The sequence below is a fragment of the Alosa alosa genome, chromosome 4, assembly GCF_017589495.1.
Source record: "Alosa alosa isolate M-15738 ecotype Scorff River chromosome 4, AALO_Geno_1.1, whole genome shotgun sequence".
NCBI lineage: Eukaryota > Metazoa > Chordata > Actinopteri > Clupeiformes > Clupeidae > Alosa > Alosa alosa.
In genome coordinates, this window is record NC_063192.1 from 14,249,983 (window position 1) to 14,271,957 (window position 21,975).

General features: G+C 40.4%; 1 protein-coding gene across 1 annotated transcript; it reads left to right on the plus strand.

Annotated features, from left to right (window-relative positions):
- Positions 1 to 419: 419 nt before the first annotated feature.
- dnmt3ba (DNA (cytosine-5-)-methyltransferase 3 beta, duplicate a) lies at positions 420 to 21,658 on the plus strand. Its single transcript, XM_048240882.1, has 26 exons — positions 420 to 477; positions 588 to 722; positions 832 to 977; positions 1,840 to 2,035; positions 2,149 to 3,929; positions 4,200 to 4,356; positions 6,948 to 7,004; positions 7,248 to 7,312; positions 9,403 to 9,564; positions 10,539 to 10,628; positions 10,967 to 11,116; positions 11,486 to 11,593; positions 12,081 to 12,216; positions 14,390 to 14,500; positions 14,691 to 14,732; positions 14,828 to 14,907; positions 15,210 to 15,322; positions 15,786 to 15,969; positions 16,515 to 16,599; positions 16,853 to 16,998; positions 17,106 to 17,181; positions 17,984 to 18,132; positions 18,492 to 18,577; positions 18,713 to 18,782; positions 20,764 to 20,882; positions 21,099 to 21,658. The coding sequence occupies exons 2-26, from the start codon at positions 599 to 601 to the stop codon at positions 21,232 to 21,234; spliced, it is 4,569 nt and encodes a 1,522-aa protein (XP_048096839.1). The 5' UTR covers positions 420 to 477; positions 588 to 598; the 3' UTR covers positions 21,235 to 21,658.
- The last annotated feature ends 317 nt before the right edge of the window (positions 21,659 to 21,975 follow it).

Consider the following 21,975-nt stretch of genomic DNA (forward strand, 5'->3'; position numbering starts at 1 on the left):
GCTGGCAGACACCTCGCAAATAACCTCAAACTTATTTGCTGGTTACAGTAGCCTAGGTCAATGGATTTGACTGTGTCTATTTCTTGATACTTTTTACAAAATCTAAGCAAGAAAAGGCCAAACAAATAAGATTATTTACACGACAGTCTATGGGATTTGCCATTCTGAGTACCGTTTAGGTCATTCAGACTATTGTTTCGGTGGTGAGCGACAGACACAGGCGGCACCGAGCGTTGGTGGTGAAATACACCGTGATTCAAAGCAACCCGACCCAGAAACATAAAAGGGTCACGACGCCATAGCTACGCCGTGGTTTTGGCGGTGTGAAGACCGCCTAGATGGCTCTCCCATGGCCACATGGTGGATTGAAAGTGAGATTAAGAGGATACCATCTTTCAGACATACACTTGGGCCAGCATCTGATCACACTTTTGATACTCTTGAATAATAAGGAAGATGTGTAGGCTACATGTTAAGGTGTGCATGCAATAAAAAAGTTTGTTGTCACAATTTGATGTCTGATCAATTACTGTGCACTCATATAGTATGTAGTCTAATGTGTTTTTTCTTCATCATGACATCTGAAGGCATCTGAAAAATGGCAACAAATGTAAGTCTAGACGGAAGTCTCACAGAAAACAAATGGAGCCGCTTTGACGTTTTAAAATGGTTGAATAAAAGTCTACAGACTGAATTCAACCAGGTGGAGCAAACATGTTCAGGTATAACCCAAGTTAATGCTCCTTTACATTCTGTCCAAGACAGTGTAAGTATTTCATATAGCCCTTTCAAATTTGATAAAAATTAACTTTTCCATTGTTTTTCCTGCAGGTGCTTGTTATTGCCAGTTGATGCACTGTCTGTTTCCAAAATCCATTGACTTGGAAAAAGTTAAATTTCAAGCAAAAGAAAAAGAGGAGTTTATCCACAACTATCATCTGCTGCAGGATAGCTTTGTAAAGGCTGGTGTCAACAAAGTAAGGGCCTGACTGGCATGTCATTTTTGTACACCGTCACCACTGAATAGACTACCAGTTGTTTTGACATTTTGAATTTCAGAATGAAATTCATGAAACATTAAAGATATCATATCATTGGATAATACTGAATACAATCTGATTTAATGGTGCTTTTTCTGTCCTTCCTCTGTTAAAATAAAGTGTGTTCATACTCCAGATACGCATACACATATGCCACATTAGTCTAGTTACTATGAGAGAAGGAATTATAAAGTAACAATTTCAAAGTTATAATTATGTTTGATTTTGTGTATCTGAGACATGTTAGCATAACTGTCTTATGTTATGGTTACTGGGCAGTAATGTCTAGATTAGTATTGGTGGGACACTATTATAGTTCCATGATGACGTACTTTGAAATTAACAAAGATACATTTGGAAAGTGATTGATAAATGTAATAGTGTTGGTAATTAGACCTGATCACAATCAATTAAGCCCTCTCCCTTAATGAATACAAGGTTGTCTGGTTAGATTCAGTTTTAGTGAAACGTGCCCAGTGTATCTTCCCACTGTGGGAACATAGGATACATGGTATAGGGACCAAAATTATTCCTCAATACTTTCCAGAGTAACAATTATGTTCATCTCGCCCCTAGTAGGGGAAAAGGGTATTGTAATATGTTCCATCCTTTTGTCTGCGTGTGTCCACCTGCTCACATAACTTAGAAATACTGTTTTGATGGATTTCTCATTTTTATACATTTTGATTATCTGGATGGCTCAGAATACAAATGCTAGAATGTGGTTTGACTTCAGTGAATATTGTGTGAGATGGTGAGGGCCTGCAATTGCATGACTGCTCTTTTTATGTCTTTGTAGGCTGTTCCCGTGGAGGATCTCGTTAGAGGAAGATTCAAGGCCACCTTTCATTTCTTAAAATGGTTCAAGAAATTCTTCACTGTCAACAACTCGGGGCAGAAGTACAACCCGATAACAGCACGAAAGGGAGTGGAAATGGTTCTTGCAAGTCCCTATGCCCGTTTTTCACAATCAGATGAACCAGCAGACAGTACTGGTGAGATTCTGGTTTGTCACATTGACTCTATGGAAGTACCTTTTTTCAGAACATGATATAAAATACAAAAATGCAAGGCAAGGTTTTTTATCTTTCAAATGCTTTCTTTGCAGAATCAGTTGTAATTGAATCTGACACAGATGAGGATACGTGTGCTAAGAGAACCTTAAGTGTCTACAATGGTGAGTGGGAGACTACCTTCGATTGGGTGATGCCAAGTAAGCTTGGACAAAATTATGCCCTCTGCAGTATCTGCGACATCAACCTCTGCATCCAGTATTCAGGCGAATTTGACCTTAGACGACACCAGAAATCGAAAACCCATGTTCGAAATCAAAGAAAAATGTCTGGTGGCAACATCACCACTGATGCCACCGTTTCCTCGAGTGTGGCTCTTAAGCAGTTCATCCAGACGCTTGGTGTCTCTGACCTCTTGGGTGATAATGATCAGGTGTCTCACCACAGAACAAAGCTTGTCCTGGGACCACATTATCCAGAGGACATCAAGTCAGTCTGCAGCAAAACCCCTTACTGTGTCTACCTCTATGGACAGTTAGCTGTGGCCGCTGGACAACAGACTTTAGTGGTACTAGTGGGATTTTTTGATGACAAGGCAGCGAAGCACCGTATTCGGTTCTTGGATGCTTTTCAGACTTCGGGCAACAATTCAGAGAAAGCAGTGGTCACTTTCTTGATCGAGACTTTCAAAAAGTTTGAGCTTGCCAGCCAAAACCTGTGTGCTTTTTACATGGATGGGTTGGGGGACCACTCTCAGAAAATAGCCTCTCAGTTGAAGCAACTCAATCCACACATAGTGGCCCTTGGTGGGCTGTACAGTCTACCAGATGCTGCTTGCCAAGCAGGTGTAACTGTGCACTTTCATGAAGCCAAGGAGTTGATTCTCAAAATCCACGCACACTATACCACCTTCTCCTCTGGCGATGACGACCTCAAAGCACTCTTCACTGGAGTTCATGAACTTGATCAGGCTATGTGTCCCCAAACCACACTGTGCCAGGCCTTTACGACTCTTGTTCGAAGGGTTGTTGGAATGTGGCAGAAGCTCGTCTCGTACTTCAGCAGGGATGCCTCTGGAGAGGATAAGAGTATGTTTGAGGAGATTAGCACGCAGCTGAAAAACCCCAAACTCAGGGTCATGTTCATGTTTTTGGACAATGCTTTAGGGCCCCTGCGCTCCTTTCAGGACCGACTAGAGACACGCGGGACTGCCCGCGCCGATCTTGTACAGATCTTGCGTGAAGCCAGCGGCCTTTTGCGTTCTTATGCTTCCAGCTTCCTGAGACCCCATGCTGTGATGCGATTCCTTAAGGAGCGAAATGCCGCCTTCCTCACAGACCCCAAGTTCTACCTCTCCACACCTGAGCATAATCTGGGCGGGACAGCTGTCGAGGACTTCCTGTCAGAACATGAAGAAGACATGGCGGACTTCGTGCAGGCGTTCCAGACAAAGTGTTTGTCCTTCTATGCTACCCTCACAGCAAGCCTTGCGGAGGGCCTTCCCCTGAGTGATGGCGTGCTGAGAAGCATGTCCCAGCTGCTGAGTCCAGAGGGAAGGCTAAAGGTCACCGAGAGCGCGGTCACAGATCTCGCCACGCAGCTCGGACTCACCAGCACTCCGGAAGAATCATTGAAGATTACAGGTGAATTCCTTCAGTACCAGTTTGTGGAAGAACAAAAGGGAAAGACAAAGGCAAGCGGTGGTGAGAATGGCTCTGAGGATGGATGTCTTGGTTCTTCATCAACACTGTCTCTGGAGGAGCACTGGGGCACTTATCTGAAGACCACAGATGCTACATCTACTTTCAGGAAACTGATGTTGAGCCTGCTGGCTCTCCCCTGCCCACCTTTAGAGGCTGAGAAGGTTTTTGCCCAGGTATTGCAATTGAATAGATATGTTTCATGACACATTTTTCATTCTTTTATCTGTAGATTTACACATTTTGCAGTGGTGGTATGTGTTAGTATAATTTTATCAATATCAGTTGGTATTGCTAGCTCCAGATTTAACAATTAAGGTATAAAGTGTCTTTTTGTACTCAAGTTTCCTTGAGTTTAAATAAATCAAACATAACATCCATAGTGTCCCAGTATACCAAGATGTTATGCTTTAATGTCCTGTGTGTTCATTTGCTCCTTTGCATAGGCTGCATCAAGCGTGGATAGTTTCCATTCTGATGACAGTATGGTAAGTGACACTGAGGTCATGAAAGTGGACCTGGTCAGTGATGGCTCTCACTCAGACAGTGTTAGCTCTCCAATCAGGAGTGGAAGGAAAAAGAAATCCCCCAGCAGCAGAAAAGGTAAGCAATCATTAGTCATATACTTGATTAAGTCTGGAAAGACCACTGCATTAGGCAATATAATATAGTTTTCACATTTTTATTTCTCACAAGATTGTTGTTAAGCCATAACACAATTGGTTAAAAAGACGTAGCCTAGGCCTATTCTATTATTGGAAATGTGGGACACTATTTTATCACCTTTCATCACCTTTTCATAACACAATTTCCTTTCATGACTGCACTTTTTCATTTGATTTGGTCTATTTAGTACAGTAGTAGAAGGGAGAATAGAGAGCCAAAGTCACGCCCTTCTACTTCCGGTCCATGGGACCTATCTTTCGAAAAAAATATGAACAGGAGTCAATGGAGAGATAACAATTATGTTTTGGTCCCGTTCGAATTGTGCCATGAATTTCACATATGTGTGTGAATTTAAAAGATATTTTTTTTATGTCAAGAAAGTACTGTTGTTCGATATTAGTTCGATCTTAGTTTTGTGCAAATCCGCTCAGTAAATTTCATCTCTCCTCTCGAACAATGTATCGGAACTCCCCCTATTACCGTCGGTCCCGTATGTCCGCCGTCTTGTGTGTATGTGTCACTTAATATCCATTCTATACAAACCAAGACGGCGGACTCCTAAAGAAACGCAACCACCCACGCCATAGGTGTTTCTAAATTAGCTATGTACCAAAAATGACATACCGTGACTCGGAGAGCTGTAAACAGTGTTATAAAGCTGTGTGTACACAACCGCTTGGAGCTCCAGTGGAATTTTAATTTCCTGACGAGAATTCTCGGTCTAACCGTTCATGTGCCATTGAAACGGCGTAAATAGGCGACCCATCAGGCCAGCACTATAATTCCGAGCGTGGTAAACAAAATCGGATATTTCAGGCAGTAAATGCTCCCGTTAAGAACCAAACCAGATTTTGTTCAAATCTACACACCTATGGCTACTGAAAAATGTAAAGCGGTAGGTAGGATGAATCGTGCAGATCTAATAACTGTGCAAACCAGGTGCCCACACTATGCTCTTTGCTTCGCGCTCGGCACAATAGTGATCACAATAGCTCTGCGCTCGATTGCTCTTCCTTAGCTACCAGCTGTTTTTGTCTTGGTAGACTGAAATTGAATTTCACGTTTTGAAACTGAATTGTGAGAACTGAATGTGAAAATTCCAAGAGCGAAATTTTCAGTCAGGATAATTTATGTATCAGAGCAAATGAGTTCAATTTCAAAATATTATATTCAATTTCAAGTTGACTGGGATTCAGTTCCAATCTAATTAATTTAGTTTCAACATATACTATTCAAATTCGTTTTTCCAATACAATTGCTCAAATTCACATTCAAATTAGGTTTAAGGTGACACAAGTTTTACTCCATACAAGTTTTACTCCATATAACTTCACTAGCGCGACTGATGGGTTTGTAGATCTTTCACAATGTTGTAATTCAATAGTGACGAAACAAACTGCAAATGTCTTTAGATGAAAAAATGCTTTTAAAATGGACAAACATCATAATACAAGGCACAAGTTGATTGGGACCAGAAAATAAATTATCGTTCGCCGTTCATAATTCTTCGAAAGATTCCCAACGGAAGGGGCGTGACTTCGTCTCTGTTTACTGAGCAGCACCGGCAAACCAATCAGAGTTCACGCTGGAGGTAGAACCAAAGATTGTTAAGGCGGACCTCCGCCTTAACAATCTTTGGTAGAACTAGTTTCGGGAAGTGATTGTTTTGGTCTCGTTCCCAGTATTTTTTATGCACACTGCAGGAATGGAGAATGTAATCATATGTGGTAAGAAAATAATAGCGATCTCATTGCAGTAGGCTTATAACCGTAAAATAAATGTATTGGTTTTATAGGATGAAGTCGAGCGGTTAGGAACCACTCGAAGTGATTTCCACTAGAGAGGGTTGATAAAGCTAAAGTATCTTTGTTTCCTCCATTGCAGCTAGCATTTAGCATCGTTAAAGAACACAACTAGCATAACATTAGGATAGACATTAACAAATAGCAATACTCATTAGTGCTAGCCTAACTGCTAAGTCCATGATGTTGTTTTTACTAAGGACGTGTTGTAGCGTTTACGTGAAAGAATCTTCTAATTTACCATGGAATTAAACCTTACTTGTGCATGGTTAGGAGCCAGTTTATATTTGCCAGTACAATGTCCAAGACCATGAGCTGGCTGCTGAAGACTGGAAGAGGTGTCGAATTCCTGTGATCTTACCAAGCGAACAATGACGTTTGCTAAACTGTCACCATGCTAGTTATTTCTCTTTATAATACAGTGTAGGGAAAGAGATTAACCTGTGGGCGAAGTTTCACTGATGCCCGTCTAACCTGTAGCCAAAGTATTGTCAAAGCATTGTCTGGTTAGCTCTCTTACCCAAGTCTTTTATTATAAAACTAAAGGGAATGGCACACTCTTTGGGTTAGGGCAACTTGCCAAAAATGCTTCACACATACATACATTTAATGAATTAACTGAAGTTTGTAAACCCACTCTTATGATGACACTTAAATGCTTTTGTGCACTATGAACCTAGTGTATACTGATAATCGTAAGTCAGTTACGTTGATGTTGTCTTCCAGTGAATGACCTTGCATGCCCATTGAGGCCCTGTGCGGTGCGACTTCAAAGGATAACCAGTAAGAGAAATGAGTGGAAGGGTCCCTTAAATCCAATTTAAGTGGCTTCTGATTACCTCATAACCAGAAATGCTTTACAATCAGAGGCAGCTTTGCAATAAGTGTCAACCTTAAAATTCTTCTTTTCCTTTGAATATTTTATGCAATGTTTAATTATTGGAAATAATTATTGTGTTGTATTCAAGAGTGTATCTGTGTACAGTGTTTTATTTTGGATAACATTCCTATTTATTCTCCTTGCAGACATGGCTGTGACTGAGGGTGATGTGGTGATCGTGGAGGATGATGCCATTTCGCCCAGCACTGAGGTGATTTTTTTTAAAATCCCTACTTACAACATAGAATGATATAAGGGCAATTACTGATATATATAGTAGAATATAGAGAAGGGGGTCGATTTGTCCAGTTATAGCTTTGACAGTTATTATCAGTATTATACTAAATTGTCAAATATCAGTCCTTCTTCATGAACAGTTTTTGGGACATTTGTAATGTGTTCGGAAGCTACTTTTCATTATTGAGTGGACTTATATATATTATAATATATTAGTAGATAAAGTTATGATAATAAACCTGGGACGTGAATAGCAAGAATAATCATAATGTACTTGCTTGCTATTAAAGTCCTTTTAGGTAAGTCCCCCCACTCGGCGGCCATCTTGGTAATGCACTTTGGGCAGTTATCAGACAGCTGTTTTCGTATTCAAGTAAATGGGGAAGCATACGGAAGGGAGGTCATAGGACATAACAAGTACATCGGGTGAATCTGTGTTGTCTCCTCATTAGAAAGTCCCTGTTACTATATATGAAACTCTTTAAATCATATAAAATATCACAATTAAATTATGTTGTCAACCTTAACCAATAGCATGTTTGCCTTATTGTCCAACTCTCAAAGGATAGACATTGTTGAACCTTCAGTCAGTCTTTCTAGAGACTTTTCTAATCATAAAGGGCAAACAGGAAATATAAGGCAGAAACCCTGTGGTTTTTGATTTGGACCTCAGTTGAGGTTGTTGACTGACACACTAAACATAATGGTCATTTCTATTTTCAGTTCAATTTATTCATATATCAAGCTGTATTTTCTAACGTGCAACTGAATTTAGTTGAATATAACACTAAGAACAGTCAGTGTGTGTAGTACCGTAGCAACCACACAAGATGTGGAACTGTGAAAGTAATTTGTTTAATCTTCACCCAAGGCCATTCTGGTTATGGTTAATCCCTCTCATCCTCTTTACTGTCCTTTCTTTGTTTTCCATGGGTTCCAAGGGCTGATTTTGACTGCATAATGACATGCATGTCATCACTGCATTTTTTAAATTAGAATTAAATTAATTAATTTTTGCCTGTTTAAACAGATGTTAAAATTTAAGTTAAATTAGTTGTAGGCGACTAATGATAGGCACCTGCATTGCATCCTCATGCACAATCATAAGACCTTGTTTTCCATGCTGATTTAGCATTACTGCATGCTTGCTTTCAGCTGCGATCAGTGGTGATATATTTGTGGTAACTGTTCATGGTCTTGATGTATTGGTTATGCTGATGCATCATTGAAAGGGGTGCAGCCATCTTGCATGGGAAATGTTGGCCTGTTTTAGTAATTCAATTTGCATGTACAGAACATCTTCCCACCCACTTCAGTCCATTTGCAGACTGGTTTTTCTGCCCAATATTGCATGGAATTAAGCTGGTGACGGAGAACAGTACAACAGTGCATAGATCAGACCCTGTAAGATTGCTACAGGAAAAAATGAAATCATCAAATCTCATAGACCATTCTGCAAATTTTAAGGATATATGTAGGTCAAAGAATAATTTACTCACAGGTAATATGTATCCATAAATCATCAAAATAATATCCTAAAGTGATTTTAGCAGTCAAACCATAATCTCTCCCACAAAGTGTTTTCCGTGGCTGTGACTGTCACTGTCTCATAGCCATCATTTTGATGGAGAGCAAAGGGTGTGTACAAAAACCTTGCCTGGAACAAAGGAAAAACAATGCCTGACCAAATCACAACTTCTGAAAGCTGTCCATTTCTCTGGTGCATGCTCTCTCTTCTCGTCTTCTAACTCTACGTTGTTTTGCTAACCCAAACCTCTTTCAGGCCTGGTTTCCTGCACATGAGTCAAGTCCTAGACTAAAAGTTTCTCAATGGAAAGCTCCAGGACAAAGCTTACTCCATGTACAGAAAACAGGCCCTTAATGTTTAACATTTCTATCATGTTCCCTCCTAATTTCTCGCTTGACTGTTTCTCTCTTTCACTCACCCTTGGGTGGGGTTTGTACTGGGAGATGCCTTGCCTGAGAGCAGGTGTGTGTGTGTGTGTGTGTGTGTGTGTGTGTGTGTGTGTGTGTGTGTGGTCCGTGTGTATGGTCCTCTTTTAGGGCGGTGGTATTAGGGGCTTACACGGGTGGGACAGCAGTTTGCGCCAAAGACCCGCTGTCCGCACAGTCTTTCAGGCAAGCACGGGGACATGGTCTGAGCCAAAGAGTCTAGAGAAGGAGAATAAGGACTCCGGAAAAGCGATGCAGCCCACGCCATCGCCGGTACGTACCCCAGTGGCCTCCCTCATGGGAAAGGAGAAGTCCACTGGGCTGAGGCGGACAATTCTTAACACCTCCTGCTGTGCTGTGCTGTGCTGTGCTGTGCTGTGCTGTGCTGTGCTGTGCTGTGCTGTGTTGTGTTGTGTTGTGTTGTGTTGTGCTGTGCTATGTTGTGTGTTGTCAAGCCTGTCTCTTCTCTTTTCAATGCAATGTTACTTTCAACACCACATTCTAACACCTTTCTTTAACTCATATTCTCTCACTTTTATTGGTACTTTCTTATTCTTTATTGTTTTCAATGGTCTGTTGTTTTGAGATATCAACAACCTTCAGAGGACTTCCCAGAGGAGATTTGCAAAAAAAAAAACATCCTATTTTGTTTTCTAATGTCCTATTTTCCAAAAGTGTGCCTTTATCTTTCCTTATAGTACTTGTCCTGTTATTAGTTGTATATTTCAAAATCAGCTGTGACCAAGACTAATCTATACTAATCTGCTAGAGCTCTGAAGTCAAGCCTGTAAAAGATTAAACAAAAACCTATTAACCAGCAATCAAAGAGAATATGTTGTTTTTATAGTACATTTATAAAATCCAGGAATGGGTAAATTAACAAGAAAAGTAACACACTAAGCAAATTTAATATACTGTATTTCAGGACATAAACATCAATAATTCAAAGTGAACTTAAGACAGTTCACGGCACTGTACGACAGTTACTGTATAAACGTATCATAGAACCTCTTTGCCTTAAATGACAAAAATGTATATCTTGGACTTGAGTAACTGGGGGCGGGGAGTCTTTTCGGCTATTATACACTATCCATGTATTAAAGTGAATTGTGGCTTACATGTGGTTTCATGTTCATGTTAGTTAGTTTGTGTGCAGTTTAGCTGATCCTTGTCTTCGTTATTGCACTTTATGAGTACCTTTTAGTGTTGGACTGTTTTAACACCTTCATCAAATATCTGTGTTGCAGGTAAGAAGTGTGCCACAAGCCACAGCGACAAGCACACCTGTTTCTGCAAGTCCTAGTTCCAGATATGCAAAGAAGGGACAAATGTACCAGGTATGGTATGATGGATGACCGTGCACTGCTGTTGTAGTCATGCAGAGACCTTTCATTTGTCCCCCTGACTGTTCGGTTCACACATCTACATATTTCTCAATGTGTTTATTTTACTCTTCATGTCCCTCTAATTCTCCTGCATCCTGTCCATTCCTACTTCTTTAGTTTAGGTTATCCATCCCTGACCACTCGTCTTTCCGTAGTCTGCACCCTCTCTCTCCATAGCTCTGTCCCTTTCTTGGTTCTCTCTGCCTTTCCCCCTCCACCAACCCACTCTATTTGCCAATATATAACCTGTGTGTGTGTGTGTGTGTGTGTGTGTGTGATGGGGGATGCAGGACGGCCACGGCTTCAGCCTGGGAGAGCTGGTTTGGGGCAAGGGGAAGGACTTCTCCTGGTGGCCCGGCCTAGTGGTGCTCTGGAAAGGCCAGAGGGCACCCGTGGCCATGAGGAGAGTGGAATGGTTCGGAGATGGCATGTTCTCACAGGTGAGGGAAGAGACTAGAAATATTTGCATTTGAAATGAACATGATGGTGTGAAAAGGTGCTGCTCATTTGTGTGCCGTATTGCGGCTGCGTGCGTGCGTTTGTAAGTGCATGTTAGTGTGCACATGGGTCCAGTTGTCTCTCTAAGAAACACACAATGCAGAAGTTTTGAAGGAAGAACAACCTGAATTTCCCGGAATGGAATGTTTCCAAAGAGGCAGTACACTTTAGTAGAATAGACACGGGCATATAGAGTATTGGCAAATCCTCTGGAGAAAAGCATTAGTAGTGCATGTGCTAACCTGCTGTCTGTATGTGATTGCCTCATGGTGCAGAGATGGTACAAAATATTTTGAATATGTGAATTTCAGATCCATACAGGGGAACTACTGCCGTTTGCCGCCTTTGCAAAGTGTTTCTGCACCAACTCCTATGCCAGCTTGCCACTGTATAAACATGCCATTTACCAGGCTCTAGAGGTAAGGTGGAATTATCCTTCATGTGGTAAAGGGAACAACTTACTGAATGAAAAATATTTTTTAATAGTTACACTAAATCATGTAGAATTTCTGCAGAGTTAATTTCTGCAGACTTTATTGTTGGATTAATTAAATTGCTTTGTTTCATTGTTTGATTATTGTGAGCATGCCATAATATTGAATATGTGTGAAATCATGAAGTGGAAAAAAGTGAAAAAAAGTGGTCCTCTTTGGACATGCTACAACTTAGCCCTGGGACACATTGCATATTAACAGGTTGAAGCAGGCTCACTGCCTGTGTGGGATGCAAGTCTCAGATGACACTCATGTCTTTAATGAAATTCAGTGAAAATCAAGACGTTCCGCACACGGAACAATGCACATGAAACACAGGCTGTGTGTCCCAGGGCCTACTGTATGCAGCACCCTGATTTGGATGCTTATGAGGCCTGTGAGTGATACCTGTGCTGCTCTCTGTGGTCCTCAGCTGGCTGGTGAGCGCTGTGGGAAGTCCTTCTCCTCCACCTCAGGGGACAAAGGGGACGAGCTGCAGGTCATGCTGGTGTGGGCCTTCGGGGGCTTTCAGCCCACTGGACCCGATGGGTTCCTCCCGTCCTCTGAAGGTATGAAGTAGGAACCATTCTACAGATAGAACAGGAGTGTGGGATGTACTGTATACTAGTATCCTATTCTGCCGCACTAAGGCAGAAGGTCGTAACTTCGATTTTGGCGAAAATGAGTTTTTGTCATTATTAGGACGATAAATATAAGTTTTATCATGTAGACAAACATCAAGTTCAAAAAGCCTAGGGGAAACTGGCAGAAGGCCATAACCTTAGATACGGCTTTATGCCTTCCTTTCACGCTGCTACTGTACACTAGATTGAAGTTACGGTGCAAAGTTATGGCAAGCTGCCTTCTGACCGACCATCCACGTGAAGGTGTATTGCCGGCTGGCGTGATGTCTAGGCTATGCATTATTCAATTAAATCACCTCAGACACACACTAACTTCAATAAAGTGTATACAGTAGCCTACATGTTTTGCAGTGCTTGCTTTTTGTTTGATTGATGGCTTTGAAACATAGCCTAGCCTAAATGCCAAGATCAAGGAATGATTATGCTGGTGCATTAAAGATAGGCTAATCTTGATAGCCTAGCCTAACTTAAAAGCCTAAACTCAACAACATATTCAGTAACAAGCGGTGCATTAGAGCATGGCTTGTAGCCTAGGATATCTTAATTCACAGCCCGTAATACAAGGCTACATGTCAACTGGAAAAAAATGTTTCTCATATGCTAGCTCTCGCCTGCAAATGATAGTCATTGACTGAAAACTATGCGAGTTTGTTGGAGCCGCAACGACACACCTTGCACACACACACACACCAGCAGCAGGAATGTAGTAATTTAGAGCCTACCTTTTGTTGAACCCTGGTTAAAATCCATACCAAACAACCAACGAGAAAGCAATTACCAAAATGTTTTCCTGATTTCAATATAATAATGCAAATACTGCAAGTAAAATCCCAAGAAATATTAATTCCTATGTTTTCACTGAAACATTTCAGAAGACATTAAGATACTACAATGGGATGATTCTGAAATATTTTTGCTGTTCTAGGCTGGTTATCAAAATAAACAAGCCAATGAATCTAAATTAGTCCCTCATATCCAAACAGAAAAATATGCTTTATATATATTAAAACATCAAAACACTCTCATTCTTAATTCTGACATCTGTCAGAAGTGACTGTCTGTGTGGTAGGCTACTATAAGTATGAAGTACAGAAAGTTTTTTCAAATTTATGATTTTCATATGATGTTGATAAATGTGAAGCCATTTTATCATAGTGAGTCCAATAGGGTTAATATTGCTTACATTTTAAGTGAAAGTTATCATTGTTATCATAACATTGCTATAAAATAGAAGTTAAGGTATTTTGCCTTCGTTTGACCGATTGTCATTTTGTGGGCAATACTAAGGCAGAATACAGTAACTTCCAAAAAAGGGTCAAAGGTCAAATTTGAGTTCAACATTTTTTGTAGATAGATTAATACAGGTAAACACTACAAAATGTGAAAATTACAATAGTATACCTATTACTCAATTGTCAGGACATTAAGATAACGTTAAATTATTTTTTCTCAGATTCACACTCTGGTGTCTTTTGCCTTAGTAGGGCAGAATAGGCCATAGAACAGTGTTTTTCATAGTGTGGTCCGGGGACCACTGGTGGTCTGCAAGCTATCCCAAGTGGTCCATGAGCAAACATGGTAAAATATTAGATGCGTTCTTTGCAATATTGAACCAACTTGTATGTAAATCCAAACAGTTCTGCAACACTGCCTATGTAAGCTACGCCAGTTTAAATCATATGAATCCTCTGACACAATAAGCAAGGCGCAAATACAAAATGCAAGGTGGCTCAGTGAGTAGGCCTACTGTGCAATATTCTGTTAAAATAGGTCTACTGTTTATTTGTATTGGTTGAGTGGTCCTTGGACTGAAAAAGTTTGAGAAACACTGCCATAAAATGACACTGCATTTCTACTCTTTTTCTATTTGTTCATTCTGTGCAATAGGTTTATTTACATCAATGAATCACAATGTGAGGGCAGAATGTGATTTATGTGTTGTAGTTCTTGAAAGGTCTAAACAGGACCCTAATTATACAGCTCACTGAAGAGATATCTGGGAGCCTTTTCAGCTGAGCTACAGGTGAAGTGGAGGTTATGTATTGTTAGCGCATCATTAACATTACTGTGCTCTCTTTCACTGATCATGATCATCCAGATCATGCAGACAACCCAAAGGATTCCGACTCGTCCATGTCTGATTACCAGCCCCCAGCCAAGAGGAAGTACGTCTCCAAGAACAAATCCTATGTTGGGCCAAAGGGGCGAGGTAAGCCTCAGTCTTTTTGAAAACGCACCTGTAGATTTATTTTAACATTTTAACAATTTGAAAAGCACATCTTCTCATAATCTGTCCTACAAAGATTGAATCTTGTGATTTTAACATGTTGTATTTGCTACGGTGGCCCCATGATGTGTTAGTGATCATGCTGAGCGGTTATTATTCCATCTTGTTTCAGAGCATATCCTCCAAGGGGCTAATAAAGGAAAAAAGGTTGAAAGTAAGCAAGCATGTTTGAAAATATCAACATTTATCTTCATGTGTGGATTAAAAAGATGTGTTGGTTAAATTGGGCTTGTCTTTCTGCTTTTAAAGATTGGTGCATATCATGTGGATCAACTGACACGGAGGTTTTGCACCCGCTGTTTGAAGGAAGTCTATGTGAGAAGTGCAAGGTAAACCTTAAACTTCAAATCACAGAACCCCCGTAATTGATTAATGACATAACTCCTCTAATAGATTAGTGTGTGCTTAGGCTAATTGAACTGTGATGGTAATCATTTGTGAAGTCTTTTATTATTCAATCAGTACCCGGTGATGGTGCCAACACCAAGAGCATGGCTTAGTTTGCTGCACTGTATCTTATAAGGTGTAAATAGTAGAATATGTAGCTTTGATATGTTGTGTACTGAGTAGTAGAACATACAGCTCTGTGATATGTTGTGTACTTAGTAGTGCTTGCTGTTGTCCCCTGCAGATAAACTTCATGGAGACGTTGTATAGATACGATGACGATGGTTATCAGTCCTATTGCACAGTGTGCTGCTTTGGCAAAGAGGTGCTACTGTGTAGCAACTCCAAGTGCTGCAGGTGAGAATGCAATCCATGCAAGCCCATCCAATTTTACTCTTCTCAGTCCCTCTTTCTCTATCTTTTGCCGTCTCTTCTTTTCCTTTTTCCTTTGTTCTCCTTCCTTCAGGACTCTCCCATTTTTCTCACCCCTGCCTCCTGACTTGATTCTCTGTTCAACCACTTGCAAATATCAGTAATATAAATAAAAATGGTTCAGTCCATTTTCTTAAAAAATGGTTCAGTCCATTTCCTATTACCCTGTATCACTCTTAAGACGACATCCACACGATTCCGTTTTCATTTTAATGTTTCATTTTAGATACCTTCTCCATCCTCATGCACATTTCTGAAACACTGTTGTAGTGTATAGGTGGAAACGTAACTTGTGTGTGTCGGATTCAATCGAAAAACCGAACAGTGTGGATATTTCCTAAATTTACCTCTCTCCTCAAACCCTTTCCCAATCTCTCTCTGTTTGCAGATGTTTCTGTAGGGAATGCCTGGACTTCTTGGTGGGCCCGGGCACGTTCGAGGAGCTGAAGGAGGTAGAGCCATGGAGCTGCTATATGTGTCGCCCCCCTGAGAAGTTTGGCGCGCTGATGCTGCGGCCCGACTGGAGCGTACGAGTCCAGGAATTCTTCGCTGACAGCGGCTTTTTGCCATTTGTGAGTTAAACCTTCTCTTGGTGTCATTTTTGTGTCACATTTCCTCATCATGGTGGCCCTTCAGCTTGCGTTGTCCGTTGCATGCTTTGTATTGTCTAGCTTTCATGAGCTGTTGCTTTGTGACTCTCTGGGGCTGCATTCAGATTTTTCTTTAATTATGAAGGTTCGTAATGAAGTGAAATGATCTGGAAGCATTTTTGATAAAAGCTCTTCAAATTTTCGAATTGCTTAGGATAGGTGCTTGAATGCTTCCTTTAGAATAGTGTACACTAAAGCATCCTTAAGGAAAGCAGATTGTATCACTCCAGAATTCCTTACACAAGGTAATAATAACCAATCAACGTCAGTTGTCTTTTCTTATGAATTGTTCTTCATATCTTTCTTTGGCCTCATGACATTTTCCATTGAGGTCAAGAAAAGGGGGATGAAGACAAGAGGACAGAAAATGTGAATTCATTCTGTCATTCAGGAATTCAGGAATTATCTTGTGTTCTGGTGTAATTGGTTACCGGTTCTGACGGTTGACTCTTTATGGCATCCTCTAGAAGCCACAGCGTGTTTATCCATCCATCACTGCCCACCTGCGTCGGCCCATCAGAGTCCTGTCTATCTTTGACGGCATTGCCACAGGTCTGTCTGTCCATCATCTGCGTTATTGATAATCCAAGATCAGTGCTAAAGCTTCTCATTTGCCAGTCACTACAATCCCTGGATAAATGTGGGCGTCTAATGGCTAAATTCTTTTAATGCACCATAATAATATTACACCTAGTCAAATAATATTTGATTCCTCCATTTTTGGTCCATCAAGTATCACAGTAGTTGGATTGGATTTCTGCAGACACTTAAGTTGCATCTTAATGACGGTCTGTATTTTTCATAGGCTACCTTGTGCTGAAAGAGCTCGGTTTCAAGATTGACCTTTACTTAGCTGGGGAAATCTGTGATGATGTAATCACTGTGGGTGCCGTCAAACACGACGGAAAGATCGGGTACATCAAGGATGTACGCAGCATCACCCGCAAAAATGTAAGCAATCACACACATACCCACACTAAATCATGTTTACACCCATCAAACACTGCTGAAGTTACAAGTAAAATGTATTTTAAAGCCCATATGATTTTACTTTATAGTTGGCTGAATGGGGCCCCTTCGACCTTCTGATTGGTAGACACCCCTGTAATGATCTGTCTATGGTGAATCCAGCTCGTAAGTAAATAAATCTTTGTAAAACTTGTAAATTGAATCCATTGAAAAGATCAAGGTCAAAGATCAAGAAAAACGATCAAGGTCAAAGGTTTGTGTTTTTTTGATGATTTTTGAATGTCAATTGCGATGATTTTTGAATGTCAATGACTTGATTCAGTTCAATATTCCAAATGTCTCTTGAGTTGTGCTACGTCTGGCTGGGGGGCGAGCCTGATGTGTGGGAGGCATGGCACTCCTGATTGACTGTGAAGCCCACTGGTCAGGGGTTTTATGCTTCTTACGTGCTATGCATGCTCACCGGTCAGAACTAGCACAGTCAGATGGGATGACATGAATATAAAAGTCATAAATGTGACACGATGAACGCAATTATTTGTAGCTTTTGCGATTAGATAATTGCGTTGGTTCATATTGCGATAGATTATTGCGCTAATTGTGCAGCCCTAGTCGTCACATGAAATTGTTATAAGCATTCCTAAGCTTGTTTTACGGAACACTAGATTACTTTAGGAAGTATATAACCTTTGGTTTAGGTCTGGGTTCTATGTAAATTGGGTGTGCTTTACTGCCTCCTACTGGACTAGGGTGTATACTACACAGAGATGAAGCACACCGTGCTTTCTACATTACATAATGTGCTAGTGACTTCCTTGGTGGAGGTCAGGTTTTCGGTGTGATTCCTTTTTGTCGGTGTTGTATAGGCCAAGGAAGAATCCTAAAATGTTATGTTATCTAACTCGCTGGACACCTAAATTTCATGAAACTAAATTCACTTTCTTGTTTTCCTCTTCCGCTTCTCCAGCGGGCATTGGCCAGCTGTTCTTTGAGTACTACCGCATGTTGACCATGATGAGGCCGCGGGACAATGACGACCGCCCATTCTTCTGGCTCTTTGAGAACATGGTGGGCATGAGTGCCAATGACAAGACCGACATCTCCCGCTTCCTGGAGGTATGAAAACTGTTGTGTTTCTGTGGATTTCTTTCTGTAACAGCCTACAATGCCATCAGTTTCCCTTAATTAGTCATCCTACCAATGCAACTGTACTTAATGATGATGATTTATAAAATTATCAGTCCAAACAAACAATGGGCCCTCAACAATGGTTATTGTTATTTTCATGTGAAGTTAGTAGCCTCTAGCTGCTAGAATTATTTAAGGAAGAATATTTCACTGTGCTCAGTGAGTTTCTTTTGTTTTGTTTGTGTGATTCTGCATGCTCCCTCTCTGTGCATGCAGTATGTAAAGCATTTTAGGTGTAGCCTACTGCAATGTCTGTTGTCTAATAATTCACCACATTGTGTTTACAGTCTAACCCCATCATGATAGATGCCGGTAATGCCAGCCCAGCTCACAGAGCTCGATACCATTGGGGAAACCTTCCAGGAATGTCCAGGTGAACACATACAGATGTACACACACCCTCTGTCTAAATTTCTAAATTTCAGAGCCCTCATGCATCTAAAACCTGTCTAAACCTTTCTTCCTCTCAATATGTTTCTCTCTGTCCCTGTCTATGTTGTCTTTTCAGGCCTATGGCTGTTTCTCAAAGTGACAGAGTTAATCTACAGGACTCTCTGGAGATCGGACAGATGGCCAAGGTGAGATGGAACCCTTAATGTTCACCAGAGTGTGGACTGTGGGCTGTAGTACACTTCTGCTCTATAGGAAGATTTTTTTTACACTTTCTCACTTACAGTTGTGCTCATAAGTTTACATACCCTTAGCATATACATGCTAAAGTTGACTAAAAAGAGGAATAAAAAAATAATCTTTTGAAAATTGATCTTAATGTCTTAATAAAAAAAATTAGGAAAATCCAACCTTTAGAGACACCAATTTTCTTTGTGAATGAATTATGTATTGTAAATAAATAAATGTTCTTCCTTAAAATACAAGTGCTCATAAGTATACATAGCCCTATGTTAAATTCCCATAGAGGGAGGCAGATTTTTATTTTTAAAGGCCAGTTGTTTCATGGATACCGGATACTATGCATCCTTATGAAGTTCCCTTGGGCTTTGAAATTAAAATAGCCCCACAGCTTCACATACCCTTCACCATACCTATAGATTGGCTATCATATAGGTGGTTTTCAGGGTTCCCGCGGATCCTTAAAAAGTATTAAATACAACTTTCGGTTTTTAAGGCCTAAAAAAGTCTTAAATTGACTGGAATGTCTTGAATTTTCGAAAAGGAGGTATTCAATTTGTGTATGGGACTGCCAGCGAGTGCGAGAGAGCGAGTGAAATGTCTCCATCTGGTTTCGTGTAATTGTGGCTCTAAGGCTACTGAAGGAAGTGTAGTGGTTGCAGAGTGAAGATGTTTTTCACAGGTGTTGTTAAAGGTGTGAAAATGGTAAGAATATGTAAAAATATGCCTTACGTTTCGTGTTGTAGCCGAGGGCTGAGAGATACGTAGGTAGCCTATGCAAGCGATAGGGTGGCCTACGTTCGGATTTGGGCCGGACAGTTTAAAAGCCCTGTCCAGTGCAGCCTCAAGCCGGACGCTCATTTGTCCTCCTTTTTGGAGTTGCGCTGGGTTTCTAGAATCTTTGCTCGGACGCAGCATCGTTTCACAAATTATGGACGCGAAGACTGCTGGTCAAATTATGCACGGTGCTTCTTTCACTCGTGCTGTGCAATTTATGAAGGAACCACAGACCAACAGAGGAAATACACATTAAGTTGATCTGTTGCATCTCTAACGTGTTTTGCTGGCCTAGCCTATAAGTAAATATCTGTCTAAGTTATAATAGGCCTACCTGTAATATCTGTCTGCATCTTGCTTGCCAGCCTTTCCCAGTAATTCGCAAAAGTTGTGAAATATAACCAGATATTTTTTTAATGTCGGTGACTGGCTACATAAAAAAAACGATCTGTAAATCGTTCATAATATGTGCGTGCTTGAGATGAAACCAGCAGGTTTTACAATGTTTCAGTCAAGCTTTGGTTGGTTTAAATACAACTGGTATGCAAAATGTAAAGAAGTGGATTAACTTTGATTTGCTGTGCTGCATATGGGACAATATATGCCTAGTAAAGTTAGTAGGCTTATTCAAATATTTAAATAGTCTACCTTGAAAAAAAAAATTGAAGGGAGTCCAGTCCAGTACACATGTTTGGCAAGTAGCCTAGGCTACTACAGACACAGGTGAAGAACAGCCTCAGACAGTAGCACAACCAGATATGTACAGCCAGCTTCAAAAGCAAGCAGCCCAGACCCTAAAATTGGGCATTTATAGCTGTGAAGGTAAATACACAATTATTTTTTTTTGCCAAAATATATTTGGTAACGTCTGTAGACATCCAAAATGGGGTGGGTGTTAAAATGAGTAGAAAAAAACTATTGCATAAAACAGTTTTAAGTTGTATCTTTTTTGCCGTGGTATAGTCTTAATTTTTCCATTTAGATGTCTTGAAAAGGTCTTAAAAGTCTTTAAATTTGCACTTGGAAAATGTGCAGATACCCTGGGTTTTATTTCAGTTAGCCTATTAGCTGGTTTGATTTGCATTAAGCTCGATTCAAGTGCACAACAAGTTGCAGATGTAATTTGGAAATATATCTACATTTTATTTGCAGTTCAATAAAGTGAAAACCAACTCCCCCAAGTCCAACTCCTTCAAACAAGGAAAGATGGGACCACTGTCCGCTACAATGAATAGGAAAGAGGACTACCTGTGGTGCAGCGAGTTGGAGAAGTAAGTGACCATCACCTGACCATTTGAATGTACAAAATCGTATGAAAGGTTTACAAATTTAAGGCAAAGCAAGTGTAAAATGTGTGACTGAAAGGTCCAGCCTTTTGAAGCAGTTTCAGTGGCTGATTCCACAATCCGAATCATTGTTAAATGATGGTTAGTGTTCATACTTGGAGTAAATGTTATCGGTCATTAATTCTGTGGTCTGACCCACAGGGTGTTTCCACGTCACTACACGGACGTGGCCAACATGGGCCGGGGACAGCGGCAGAAGCTCCTAGGTCACTCGTGGAGTGTTCCAGTGATACGTAATCTCTTGGCTCCCCTCAAGGACTATTTTGCATGCGAGTAGGAAAAACCTATTGCTGTTGTGCCTTGCTTTTATAGCTCCACAAACAAAACAATACGAAACAAACAAAAACCAGCAAACAGCACCGGAATCAATAATGTAACATTGCCAACATGGCTTTACCAGTGCCAGGGTTCATGAGTTTTAAATGAATTATGAAATGTTGCCATCTCTGGGTGTAGGTGTTAATGTAGTCATCATTCACCTGTCTCTTTTAACTTTTTAACACTTACAATATTCAACATACTGTATATTTCCGTAATTTTAAAGTTGTTTTTAGAGGTGTTTTTAAAGTTTTATATAAGTCTGTGACTTGGTGAAAGTACAGTGAGGGCGGATCAATCAGCAGTGTAAAACCACCATTGGTAGGTTCTGTAAGCTACAATTACATTGATTTGGGGAAAATTAAATATTCTTTGCCTTTGTACATTTCTGTCTTTTTCTGTTGTTGAATCTTGTCTTCAATTATCCATTTTTTTTTTAATTTTGGTGACCAAGTCTTCTTTGGTCCTGTGAATGCACAGCCACTTTTCATTCTTATATTTGAATAACTGAATAAAAAGGCCTAGCCTAAATTAATATTAAAAAAAAAGAGTAAGGCAAAACAAGTAGCCTAATGAAACATATGGATTGATGCAGTAGGCTATCTTTGCAACATTATTAAATTAATCTGTCACCATATGCCTACGTTTGCAAAGAGGAGAACATTTTAATTTTATTCACAATGAAACGTTAACATTTAAT